Raw genomic sequence first — 12,778 nt, 5'->3', positions numbered from 1 at the left:
GGCCATTTTTCAGCTTGTTTTCTGCCTGGACGTTTTCTTTGGGCCTTTTCTAGACGGATTTCTTGGGGATTTTGTGGCCCTTTTCTGGACATTTCTTTGGGTCTGTTTTGGTTGACTTCTTGTGGATCATTTATTCCTCACTTTGGGCCTTCTCATTTGTATTATTCTGGATGTTATTCGGGGCTTTGTTTTCCCTCAATTTGGGCCTGTGTTGGGCATTATTTCTGGACATTTCTTTGGGTTGTTTTGTGTGGTTTAGCAATTTATTTGCTGGGTAGTTTATTTTTCTCTCTATTTGGGCCGGTGTTGGGCAGTTCTTCTTTGTCTTTACTAGACTTCTTGGACTGCTTTTTATGGTAAGAAAAAGGCCCGTTCTCCTTCTCTTCTTGGGCTCGGTCCCCTTAAGCCCCTGCCTGCTCGTCCAACTGTGGATGCTCCATTTTTTGCCACTTCTTCTATGGAAAATGTTGCTGGAAAAAACAAGGCCAGCTTGCCTTCACCTAGTGTTTCATTGACACTTGGGAAAAATGATACGGATTCTGAATTTTCGGATTTTGAATCTAATTCGGTGGAATTGGAGCAACATAAACATGTCAATGTTGCTGGAAATGGGGTTGTGAAAGATATGAAAGCCCCATGGGTCAATCGTTTTAAAGACAATCCGAAAATGGAAGAAAATATAAAGTTGAATGCTTTTGTAAATCAATTGGATGAAGTTGTCTTGGACGAAGTGGATGAAGACAACATTGAGAATTGGGGATACGGGCTTGTTGGATACTTTGCCAGTCGGTTTTCGGGAAAAGTGGCTCTCTTCCAACTTTGTGACTCGTGGAAGGTGAGTTATAAATATTTTGTGCATGCAAGTGGTTGGTTAGTCTTCAAATTCGAAACGAATGTGGATAGACTAAGTGTTTTGCATGGGGGTCCTTATTTGGTATTTGGGAGACCGTTAATGCTTAAAGTTATGTCACGTTGTTTTGATTTTCATGACAAGGATGTGAGTACTATGCCGGTGTGGATAAACCTACCGGGTCTACCTTTGGAATTTTGGAATACGAATGCCTTGGGCAAAATCGTGTCAAAGGTTAGGAAACCCATCTCAACCGACAAAATTACAGCAACTAGGGGTCGAATATCTTTTGCAAGAGTTCTAGTAGAAGTTGATGCGTCCATTGAACTTGTGCGGGAGGTAAAGATTAGGTTCCCAAATGGCACATTGAGGGAACAAGAAATCATTTTTGAGCATGAACCAAAATTCTGTGGTTCTTGTAAAGTTTTTGGTCACACGACTATTGGATGTAACAATAAACATACTTGTGGGGAGAAAGGAAAAGGAAAAGCCACGGAGACTGCCCAACAGAAATTTGTGCTGGCCGAAAAAAGTGCATTTACTTCCTAGATTCCTCCCCCCGAGACAGCTTGTAATGAGCAACAAACGGGGGAAGAACTGATCGGGACTTTGGATGGGCTGAAACGGTAAATTAATAACCAAAAAACTGGGCAGTTTGCAAGTGAAAATGTGGACGACCAGCTGATGGAAAATACCGAGCAGATTGAGGCACCGTTTGTAAAGGTTATTACCAAGAAAAATAGGGCTGTTGGGATGAAAAAATCTGCTCATGTTGGGGCCTCAAAATCTGGGCAGATTCATCATCCATTTCCATTGAGGCAGCTTCATGTAAATCTGGGAATGAAAAGCTTAAAGGCAAAGTCGAGGAGAAAAAGAAGTTAGGATCAAAAGTTGACGAGAAGAAGGGATCATCCCTTGCTTCAACATCATGAAGATCGTTTCTTGAAACATAAGGGGTATGAATTCACCCCTTAAACAAAATGGGATTCGGGGGTTTATCAAGCTACATAGCATTGATATTATGGGAATTTTGGAAACAAAGTTGGGGGACCAAAAATTGAAGAGGATTTTGCGAAATAAGTTTGATGGCTTTATGCAAGTAAATAATTTTTGCACGCATAGAGCCGGAAGAATATTAATTTTGTGGAATCCATCCAAAGTTTCTTTGGATGTGATGAAGGTTCATCCACAAATTATCCATTGTAAAGCTACTTGCAAGGTAACTTCTTTTACTTTTCTTGTGAGTTTTGTATATGGATTTCATACTATGGTTAATCGAAGACCACTTTGAAATATCATTATGGAGCTCAATGAAAATGTGTCGTTGCCTTGGTTGATTCTTGGTGACAACAACAATGTTCTTAAGTTTGATGAGAAATGTAATGGGGCAGATGTTATCCCTTATGAAATTAAAGATCTTGCAAATTGTTGCCTTAATGTGGGTCTTACGGATGTGCGCTCCATTGGTTTTTTTACACTTGGACTAATGGGTCGGTTTGGAGCAAAATTGATAGGGCAATAGTCAATGATTTTTGAGTGCAAAATGGGGCATTTGTTGAAGCAAATTTCCTTTCTTCTGGATGCCTTTCCGACCACTCCCCATGCATTGTCTCGATACATGACCGTGTTGGTACAACAAAAAGTCCTTTCAATTTTTTAATATGTGGACCAAACATAAGAACTTCAATGGTTTGATTAGTGCTTGCTGGAATTTTTACTTGTGAGGGACAAAACAATTTATCCTTTGCAAGAAATTGAGAAAACTTAAGGGTGCTTTGAAGGAGCTTAATTTTAAGCATTTTGGGCATATTTCGGCTAGAGCAAGTGAGGCCAAAAATGATTTAGAGGCTGCCCAATTACAGCTACATAATCAGCCCATGAATATGCATTTTCAGCTTTTGGTTGCGAAATTGAGGAAGAAGACCGTTGGCTTATGTGAAGCGGAACGTAGTTTTTATTACCAAAAGGCTAAGTGCATCTTCCTTAAGGAAAGTGATAAATGCACAAAGTTCTTTCACTCCATTGTTAAAAAAGGAATTCTAGGAAGAATTTTATTACTACTATACTCAAAGAAGATGGGAGGTATACTACATCACAACATCAAGTTGCTATGGAATTTATCAATTTTTATACTTCTTTGCTAGGGAAAAATTGCCCTACTAGGCCTATTGAGATGGATTCTAACTGATGGTCCTTTGGTTTCTTTGGAACAAGGCAACAATTTGATTCAGGACATTTCTTATGAGGAAATTAAAGATTCTCTTTTTGATATTGGAGATGAAAAGTCTCCCGAGCCAGATGGTTACACTTTTTGTTTTTTTAAAAATGCTTGGGGGACTATTGGTGATGATTTTGTTGGGGCTATCATGGAATTTTTCTCTTCGGGTTCCATCCTCAAACAAATCAATCACACGGCCATTGCTTTGGTGCCTAAATCGGATCACACCCCGCATATTGTTGATTTTAGGCCCATCTCTTGTTGTAATGTTACTTACAAAGTGATTGCTAAAATTCTTGCTTCTAGATTGAGACCCATTTTGGGAGACATGGTCGATCATGCACAAGCTGCATTTGTGGAAGGTAGGAGTATCACGGAGACCATTCATTTTGCCTAAGAACTCTTGAGGCAATACAATAGGAAAAAAGATTGCTCTAAGATGCCTCCTAAAAATTGATCTTTCAAAAGCTTATGATTCGATTTGTTGGGATTTCCTTAGAGACGTTCTTCATGGGTTGCAATTCCCATCGACATTTGTTCATTGGGTTATGGAATGTGTCACTTCTACATCATATTCTATAGCTTTGAATGAGACTTTGCATGGTTTTTTCAAAGGTAGGAAGTGTATTCGGCAAGGTGACCCCCTCTCGCCTTTCTTATTTGTGATTTGTATTGAATACCTATCAAGATTGCTTAAAGCTGCCACGAATGATAGTGATTTCAACTTTCATCCAAAATGTGGCCGCAAAAGATCACCCATTTAGCTTTTGCGAATGATTTGATGCTATTTGCTAGGGGAGATGTTATGTCGGTAAAAATTATCATGGATTGCCTTTCAAATTTTGGTTTGGTTTCGGGATTAAGGTTGAACGTTCTTAAATCTAGCTTGTTTACTGCTGGAATTCATGGATAGCTTCATGAGGATATCTTGGAATTAACAAGTGTTCCGAGGAAGAGTATGCCTTTTCGGTATTTGGGCATCCCTCTCGCTTCAAAAAAACTTAAAGTAAGTTGTTATGCTCCTTTCTTGACAAAATAATAACATATATTGGTGCATGGAATTGTTCTACATTATCTTATGCAGGCAAGATTGAACTTATAAGGGCGGTTCTTCAAGGAGTTGAATGTTTTTTGCTCTCTATTTTTCCTATTTTGGCTATAATTATATCAAGGATTGTTAGTCTTTGTCGAAAATTCCTTTGGGGATCTAAAAAGCCGCTAGTTGCGTGGAAGAATATTTGTCTTCCAAAAGAGGAAGGAGGCCTTGGATTAAAGGACTTGAAGAGTTGGAATTTAGCGTTACTTGCTAAATCCCTTTGGAACATTCACAATAAAAAGGACACTCTATGGATCCGGTGGGTATATCATGTTTATCTTAATGAGACTTGCATATGAGAGGTTCGTCCTAGAAAGGATCACTCTCCACTATTCAAAAAACTGTTGGAAATTAGGGACATCCTTCGTGTAAATGGTGCTTCCCAACAGGTTTTCACTTATGGACAGCAAGGGGTGTCAGGTCAGATGGAGGCTGATTTTTCCCCTTCTCGGCATGCTATTTTGAACTGAATTTATAGTGCCGGGAATGCAGAGAACTGGGTGGTAAATGGGCAGAATTTGGACAGCATTACAGGCGGGCAAAATGCTTCATTCTGTATGCGGTTTCTAGAATTTTTCGACAAAAATCTGGGCTGTTCTACAAGTGATAAATTCAGCACAAAAATTGTCTATAATTTCTTTAGGCCTAATGGTACTTTTAAAACTTGGGGAGCCGAAGTTTGGCTACCGTGCATCACACCAAAGCATTCTTTTATGCTTTGGTTAGGAGCCCAATCAAAGCTCCTAACTAAAGACAAATTGCTTTTCTTGAATATTGATTGAAAGTGTGATATTTGTGGGCATTTTGTGGAAATTTACGACCATCTTTCCTTTTAAGTGTTCTTTCACATGTACCTTATGGGGGAATATTAGGAGATGGCTCGGAATTATGAGATCTATGTCAACACTTTCTAATGCTCTAAAGTGGTTGAAAAAGGAGGCACGTGGAATTTCATGGCTAAGTAAGGCGAAGAGGATTGCTCTTGCTAGCACCGTATACTACATTTGGCTTACAAAGAATAAGAAGATTTTCGAAGACCTTTTACCCGACTTGGATTGCATTGTGAGACGGATCAAGACACACGTACACAAAGTTATGTTTACCTTGTATCCGGTTGAGTCATTGATTTTTTATGCATTTCACTTTCTTTTGTCTCCTCGGGTATGTCCGGAGTAATTGTATGTGATATTGACTTTTGATTCGCTCGGGTATGCCCGGTGTACTTCTATATGAAATATTTTTTATCAATGATATTTACATTTTCCGATAAAAAAAAAAAAAACAATAGGAATTAGCTACCTACCACTGACCGTGTGCAGCAAAACTGAAAAATTGCAGGGAAGACCAAATTCAAATCTGCAACAATCAGTCAAGGCTAATACTTACACAATAGATATACCATAGAAACATCCAACACAACAGGAGAAAACATCCAAGAATTCGAAAACTGAAGATGGAAACTGGAGGAGCCCGGCACCAAGAGTGAAAACCAAACCGACCAGCAAGAAAATCCAGCAACAATCACAAATCAATAACCACGATCGAAGCATACAGAAACAAACAATCCCAGCTGCAAGAAGACCCCAAGAACACCCAGGAACAAAACACTCCAGCAAGAAGGGAACCAAATAAACAAACAGGTGAGAAGAAACAAACTGGAACCCAGAATACCTGAAGAGACCCGCAAGCAAACTGGGAACACCAACCTTAGCAAGAAAACCAGAAGACCACCAGCTTGAACCTGAACTGGCCAAGAAACGACCAGAAATCTTGATCCTGAACTTGAGGCAGACGAACACTAAACCTCAAACAAACTGGAACTGAACCACACAGCAAGCAGAGTACCGAATCTGAACCTTAACTACGGAAGTCCAAGGCAACCCAGAAATCCGAAAAGAAAAACTCCAAAACAGAGCAAATGTGGACCATAAAATGAATGAAAACCAGAATGTTAAAATCAATTTCCACCAAGAAGAAGTAGAAATCAAGTTCTTCATCTTGCTTGGTTGGACGTCTGGTGGGTGCTTTTCAGTATTTTCCAGCTGGGTTTTGTTTGGACGTTGCTTCGTTTTGGGTTGTCCAGCCTTCTTCAGGTTCTATCTTCTTCAGTTTCAGTTTGGGATTGATTTTCGATTTGCCTGGGACTAGCGTGTGTTCTTGGTATTCTTCCTTGTGCTGGGACTGTATGTATTTTGTATGTATTGGTGGTCTCTCGATTCTGAACTTGTTGACCGTTGCTGGACTGTTCTGGTCAAAGCTGTGGTTCCTGGATTTGCAGACTGGTCCATCCATTTTCAGATTCTTTTATTGCATATTTTGGTGTCGGTCTGAAGGGCTTCCATTTTGGGTGATTTCTCATTAATTGCAATCTATTTTTGAGCCATTGTAAGTTTAATCAGGCGATCCTTGGCTTTCCTCTTTGGGAAAGTTTTCAAACATTTATTTGCAGACTTTCTGTTGGGTTTCGGTGTGAGTCGAGTCCTTTATTTGGGCCTGTTTCAGCTGGATTTCTTTGGGCCATTATTATACCTTTGACCCGGCCCTTCCCCCCTTATTGGGCCTACGTTTGGGCTGGTTTTTGGGTATTTTATCTCTCCTTTTGGGCCTTTTATTCTTATTCCCAGAATTCTGTTGGTGGCCCATTTCTCCCCCATTTTTTTACGCCAGATTAGGCCTGAACGTGTTGGGCTGGTATATCTCCTATTGGGTTAATTTTTTGGGCTGTTTTTCTTCTTCCTGTTGGGTCTTTGTCCTGCACGTGTTTATCTTCCCAGCTGCCCCCGTTTTCTGTTCTGCACGGGGAAGAAAAAATCTGTTGCTGGCCAATATAGTGGGTTGGCTCCGCTTAAACCCCTAGCTGGTCAGCAGGCTGATGTTGGAGGGGGGTGTTGTTGCCAATTCGAAGACCAATTTCGTGGAGGATAATAAGGTAAATCTGCCCTCACCTAGTGTATCATTAACACTTGGTGAAAATGATACGGAATCTGAAAATTCTGATTTTGAATCGCATTCGGTGTAATTGAAGAACCCAAAAATATTAATGTTGATGGTGTGAAAGATACAAAAGCTCCATGGGTAAATCTTTTTAAAGACAATAGAAAAATGGAGGAAAATATTAAGTTAAAACCTTCCGAAAATCATTTGGATGAACTTGTCTTGGGTGAATCGGATGAAGATAATATTGAAAATACTTGGGGATATGAGCTTGTTGGGTATTTTGCTAGTAGGTTTCCGGGGAAAGTGGCCTTACTCCAATTGTGTGATTCGTGGAAGGTTAATTACAAATACTTTGTGCACTCGAGCGGGTGGTTGGTCTTCAAATTTGAGACGGACTTGGAAAGACTAAGTGTGTTGCATGGTGGTCCCTACTTTGTATATGGAAGACCATTAATGTTAAAAGTCATGCCCCGTTACTTTGATTTTGATGATAAGGATGTTAGCACTATGCCGGTATGGATCAACTTGTCGGGATTGCCATTGGAGTTTTGGAACACGAATGCTTTGAGTAAAATTGTCTCCAAAGTTGGTAAACCCATATCGACCGATAAGGTCATGGCAAGTAGAGGTAGACTATCATATGCAAGAGCACTAATTGAAGTTGGTGCATCTATTGAGCTTGTGCGGGTGGAAAAGATAAGGCTTCCTAATGGCATTTTGAGGGAGCAAGAAATTATATTTGAGCATGAACCAAAATTTTGCGGTTCTTGTAAAGTGTTTGGGCATTCCACTCTCGGTTGCAATTACAATAAACATGCCATGGCTGACAAGGGGAAGCTTGTAAATGGTGAGACATCAAAAGCCTCCATGCCGGCTGCACTAGAAAAGAACGTCCATGCTGGGAAGTTGTGTACAAATTCAAATTTGCAGCTATCTTCAGACAAGACAGCATCAAAATCTCATGAGAATTCAGCCGGAAAAAATGGACAGCAAGATAGGGAATTAAATGTCCAGCAGGGGCAGTCCCTCAATCAGAATTTTTCACAGGTTGTAGATGGCCAGCAAGGGCAGATTCATGACCAGACAGTTTCCCCTTTTGTTAAGGTAGTTAACAGGAAAAATGGAAAAAATTCAGCACGTATTACTCCTTCTCAAGTGTCGGCAGATGAAGGCTGTCAAAGGGAAGATTTGGGGGCAGATTCTACATCAAATGTTAGATGGGCAGATTCTAATAAGTCTAGCAATGAAATGCTCAAAGGAAAGGTCAATGAGCAAAGGAAAATGGGAACTAAAATTGACAAGAAGGGAACTTCCCTCGCTTCAAAATCATGAAGATTGCATCTTGAAATATTAGGGGCTTGAATCCCCCCTCAAACAAAATGGGATTCGAGATTTTATCAAGCGACATTGCATTGATTTTATGGGTATTTTGGAGACAAAGCTTGGAGATTGAAAGTTGATCCGAATTATGCAGAATAAATTTGATGGTTTCATGCAAGCCAACAATTTTTGCACTCATAGAGCCGGCAGGATTTTGATCTTGTGGAATTAATCTAAAGTCAAGTTGGAAGTTTTGGAGACTAACCCACAAGCCATCCATTGTATTGCTACTTGCAAGATAACATCTTATATTTTCCTTGTTAGCTTTGTTTATGCTTTTGATACAATTGTTAGCCGGAGACCGCTTTGGAACAACATTATGAATTTCAATGCAAATGTGTCATTACCTTGGATGATTCTTGGTGATTTTAACAATGTGCTCAAATTTGATGAGAAAAGCAATGGGGCAGAAGTTACTCCTTATGAAATTAAAGACTTTGCTAATTGTTGCCTTCATGTTGGTCTTACGGATGTGCGCTTTGTTGGTTGGCTTTACACATGGACTAATAAATCGGTGCGGAGCAAACTCGATAGGGTATGGTGAATGACATTTGGGTACAAAATGGTGCACATGTCTTTGCTGATTTTTTGCCTTCCGGATGCCTTTCCGATCATTCTCCATGCATTGTTTCCATTCATGACCATATGATGAACACTAGGAAATCATTCAAATTCTTTAACATGTGGACAAACCACGAGGACTTCTATGATATTGTTCAAGCGAGCTGGAATTTTAATGTGGTGGGAACAAAGCAATTTATTCTTTGTAAGAAGTTGCGCAAATTAAAAGGAGCATTGAAGGAGCTTAATATTAAGCACTTTGGGCACATTTCAACTCGGGCAAATGAGGCTAAAAGTGAATTGGATGCTACCCAACTCATACTTCATGATCAACCTACAAACGAGCATTATCAAGTTATGGTGGCAAGATTAAGAAAGAAAGCCATGGGATTATGTGAAGCGGAACGTAGCTTTTATTATCAACAAGCTAAGTGCATTTTCCTTAAGTAAAGTGATAAGTGTACTAAATTCTTTCACTCGGTGGTGAAAAGGATCACAAGGAGAAACTTTATTACTACTATTATTAAAGAGGATGGGATGTATACTACGTCACATGACCAAGTTGCTCGGGAATTTGTCAATTTTTACACCAACTTGTTAGGGGAAAAAGAGCCGGTTTGGCCTATTGACATGGAAATTATTAACAACGGGCCTTTGGTATCTTTGGAGGAAAGCAACTCATTGATCCGAGACATTTCTAGTGATGAGATCAAAGAAGATCTATTTGGGATGGGAGATGATAAATCTCCCGGGTCGAATGGTTACACTTCATGTTTTTTTAAAACGGCATGGGGAACTATTGAACATGATTGTGTGGAGGCTATCATGGAATTCTTCTCATCGGGATCCATCCTCAAACAAATCAACCATACGATCATTGCTTTGGGGCCAAAGTCAAGTCACGCACCTAGTGTTGGGGATTATAGGCCCATATCTTGTTGTAATGTCATCTATAAAGAGATCACTAAAATCCTTGCTTCTAGATTAAGGCCTATCTTGGGAAACATTGTGGATCAACCACAAGCCGCTCTTATTGAAGGTAGGAGTATGACGGAAAGTATTCATCTTGCCCAAGAACTCATGAGACAATATAATAGAAAGAGGGTAGCTCCAAGATGCCTCCAAAAAATTGATATAAGGAAAGCTTATGATTTGGTAAATTGGGATTTTCTTAAAGAAGTACTTGAAGGGTTGCACTTTCCTTTGAGATTTATACAATGGGTTTGGAATGTATTACTTCTCCAACATATTCCAAAGCTTTGAATGGGAGTATGCATGGCTTCTTCAAGGGTGGGAAAGGTCTTCGACAAAGTGATCCGTTCTCTCCCTTTTTGTTCGTGCTTTGTCTCGAATATTTTTCTAGAATGATTAAGGCATCCACAAATGATAGTGAATTCAATTATCACCCCAAATCTAGCCCCTTAAAGATAACTCATTTAGCTTTTGCGGATGACTTGATGCTCTTTGCAAGGGGAGATGTTATGTCGGTGCAAATTCTTATGGATTGCCTTACCAACTTTGGTTTTGCATCGGGTTTGAGGATGAACACTTTAAAATCCAGCTTGTATACAGCTAAAATTTATGGGTATGAGCTTGATAATATCATGGAAGTCACAAATATACCGAAAGGTACTATGCCTTTCCGTTACTTGGGTATTCCTCTCGCTTCGGAGAAGCTCAAAGTGAGTTGTTATGCTCTATTCCTTGATAAAATTGCTGATTATATTAGGGCTTGGAATTGCTCATCTTTATCTTATGCCGGTAAGTTGGAATTTATTAGAGCGATGCTCCAAGGAGTTGAATGCTTTTAGTTTTCTATTTTTCCTATCCCAGCTACAATTATCTTAAGAATTGTTAGCCTAGGCCGGAAATTTCTTTGGAGATCCGAGAAGCCTTTGGTGGCGTGGAAGGATCTTTGCCTTCCAAAGGATGAAGGGGGCCTCGGGTTGAAAGACTTGAAGAGTTGGAACTTAGCTCTACTTGCTAAATCTCTTTGGAATATCCAACATAAAAAGGACACTCTTTGGATACGTTGGGTTCACCTTGTTTATCTTAAAGGGACTTGCATTTGGGATGTTCTACCTAAGAAAGATCACTCTCCACTCTTCAAAAAACTGCTGGAAATTAGAGATCTATGGCTTAAAATGGTTGCTGCCCCCCAGTTTCTCGGACAAGGACAACATGTGATGCTCGTTCAGGTGGATGGTGGAAATAACCTGTTTGTTAATGATGCTTTTACCTCAAGTCAGGATGCTGGTCTTCCTCAAAACAGGGGCCGATTTCAAGGTAATTTGGACAGATTTCAGGGCTGGTCGACAGGTCAAAACAGCAACCGTTTTCTGGGATTTCTGGACAGTTTTCATGGCTGGTCGACAGGTGAATAATTCAGCACAAAAATGGCCTATGATTTCTTTAGACCGAGGGGTACAAAGAAGATTTGGGCTGTCGATGTTTGGAGACCGTGCATAACTCCAAAGCACTCCTTTTTGCTTTGGTTAGGGGTTCAATCTAAACCCTAAGGAAAGATAAATTACAATTTTTGGATATTGATCTTAATTGTGTTTTTTGTGGACATATGGTGGAAACGGGATGTCACCTATTCTTTGAATGTTCTTTCACTTCATCCATATGGGGGAATATTAGACATTGGCTCAACATCAAAAGATCTATGTCAACAATTGCTAGTGCTCTTAAGTGGTTGAAAAAAGAGGCTTGTGGGACATCATGACAAAGCAAGGCAAAGAGGATTGCACTTGCAAGTACAGTCTACTACATTTGGTTAACACGTAATAGGAAGATTTTTGAAGACCTTTCACCTAACTTGGATTGCATTGTGAGACGAATCATGACACACGTATACAAAGTTATATTCTCTTTATATCTGGATGTCTTGATCTATATCAAGTCCTTAGTGTTGGGTCATTGACTTGTTCAGTAGTTCACTTATTTTGTATCTCTCGGGTATGCCCTAGAGTAGTTGTATTTGATATTAGCTTTTGTTTGCTTGGGTATGCACGGTGTACTTGTATATGAAAAATTTTGATCAATGAAAATTTACATTTACCGATGAAAAAAAAGAAAGAATAAGTATGTTCATGTTCCCAAATAAATGACAATGATATAGGACTCATGGCATATTGTTGTCGGGAGCTAGGGACAACTTCATTTGTTTAAAAAAAAAAAAATTCCTAAGGATTCAATGTAAGTAAACATCTCTTTATTTTAATGCGTATGTCATGCTTAAATGTATAAATATGTTATTGAAATTGTCCTTACGTGAACATGAAATTTGATCATTACTTTTAATGTCATAAATGCTTCTCATGACATATTCATTTATGCAAATGCATTTATAAGCATACATGAAGTTTTAAGAAATAAAAAATTTCCAAATGTCAATGAGTCAATGACTATTTCAAATAGATAAGTATCTCGAATATATTGTATTATGAGCTGTATGTCCATGCCATGAAAAGCGTGAATAGAAAATGAGGGGTAGGCATCCAACCAATGTTTAATGACAATGTTATTGTTAACCACTTTGCGATACTGCTGGTAGGGCGAATCGAGTTTCATATAATAATTGCACACTGCATTTTGATTAGTTAGTGATACTCCAAGTGAACTCACGATGTCAACATTAAAGTTTTTAAAGAAATTAAATAAAAGTGGGTACATATTGAGAAATGCCTTTCATTTTAAATTATTTTAAACTAATAAGTCATTGATATTTATT

At 39.1% G+C, this 12,778-nt stretch overlaps 2 protein-coding genes across 2 annotated transcripts; both read left to right on the top strand.

Moving 5' to 3' along the window:
• The first annotated feature begins 7,266 nt into the window (after positions 1–7,266).
• On the top strand, positions 7,267–8,433 carry LOC111378308. Its single transcript, XM_023001480.1, has one exon. It carries the CDS (start codon positions 7,267–7,269, stop codon positions 8,431–8,433), a length of 1,167 nt encoding a protein of 388 aa, XP_022857248.1.
• A 1,880-nt stretch (positions 8,434–10,313) lies between these two features.
• Positions 10,314–11,426, top strand: LOC111378307. Its single transcript, XM_023001479.1, has 2 exons — positions 10,314–10,803; positions 10,876–11,426. The coding sequence occupies exons 1-2, from the start codon at positions 10,314–10,316 to the stop codon at positions 11,424–11,426; spliced, it is 1,041 nt and encodes a 346-aa protein (XP_022857247.1).
• The last annotated feature ends 1,352 nt before the right edge of the window (positions 11,427–12,778 follow it).

Source organism: Olea europaea, unplaced genomic scaffold, assembly GCF_002742605.1.
Source record: "Olea europaea var. sylvestris unplaced genomic scaffold, O_europaea_v1 scaffold180, whole genome shotgun sequence".
NCBI lineage: Eukaryota > Viridiplantae > Streptophyta > Magnoliopsida > Lamiales > Oleaceae > Olea > Olea europaea.
Note: the sequence above shows the minus strand (reverse complement) of the source record. Positions and strands in the feature narration are given on the sequence as shown.

Bases quoted from the DNA above. Each gene is read 5' to 3' on its own strand.
- LOC111378307 (XM_023001479.1), top strand. From the start codon at position 10,314: ATGCATGGCTTCTTCAAGGGTGGGAAAGGTCTTCGACAAAGTGATCCG. The intron at 10,804-10,875 runs GTAAGTTGGAAT...TTCCTATCCCAG, and splicing joins CTCATCTTTATCTTATGCCG to CTACAATTATCTTAAGAATT.
- LOC111378308 (XM_023001480.1), top strand. From the start codon at position 7,267: ATGGAGGAAAATATTAAGTTAAAACCTTCCGAAAATCATTTGGATGAA.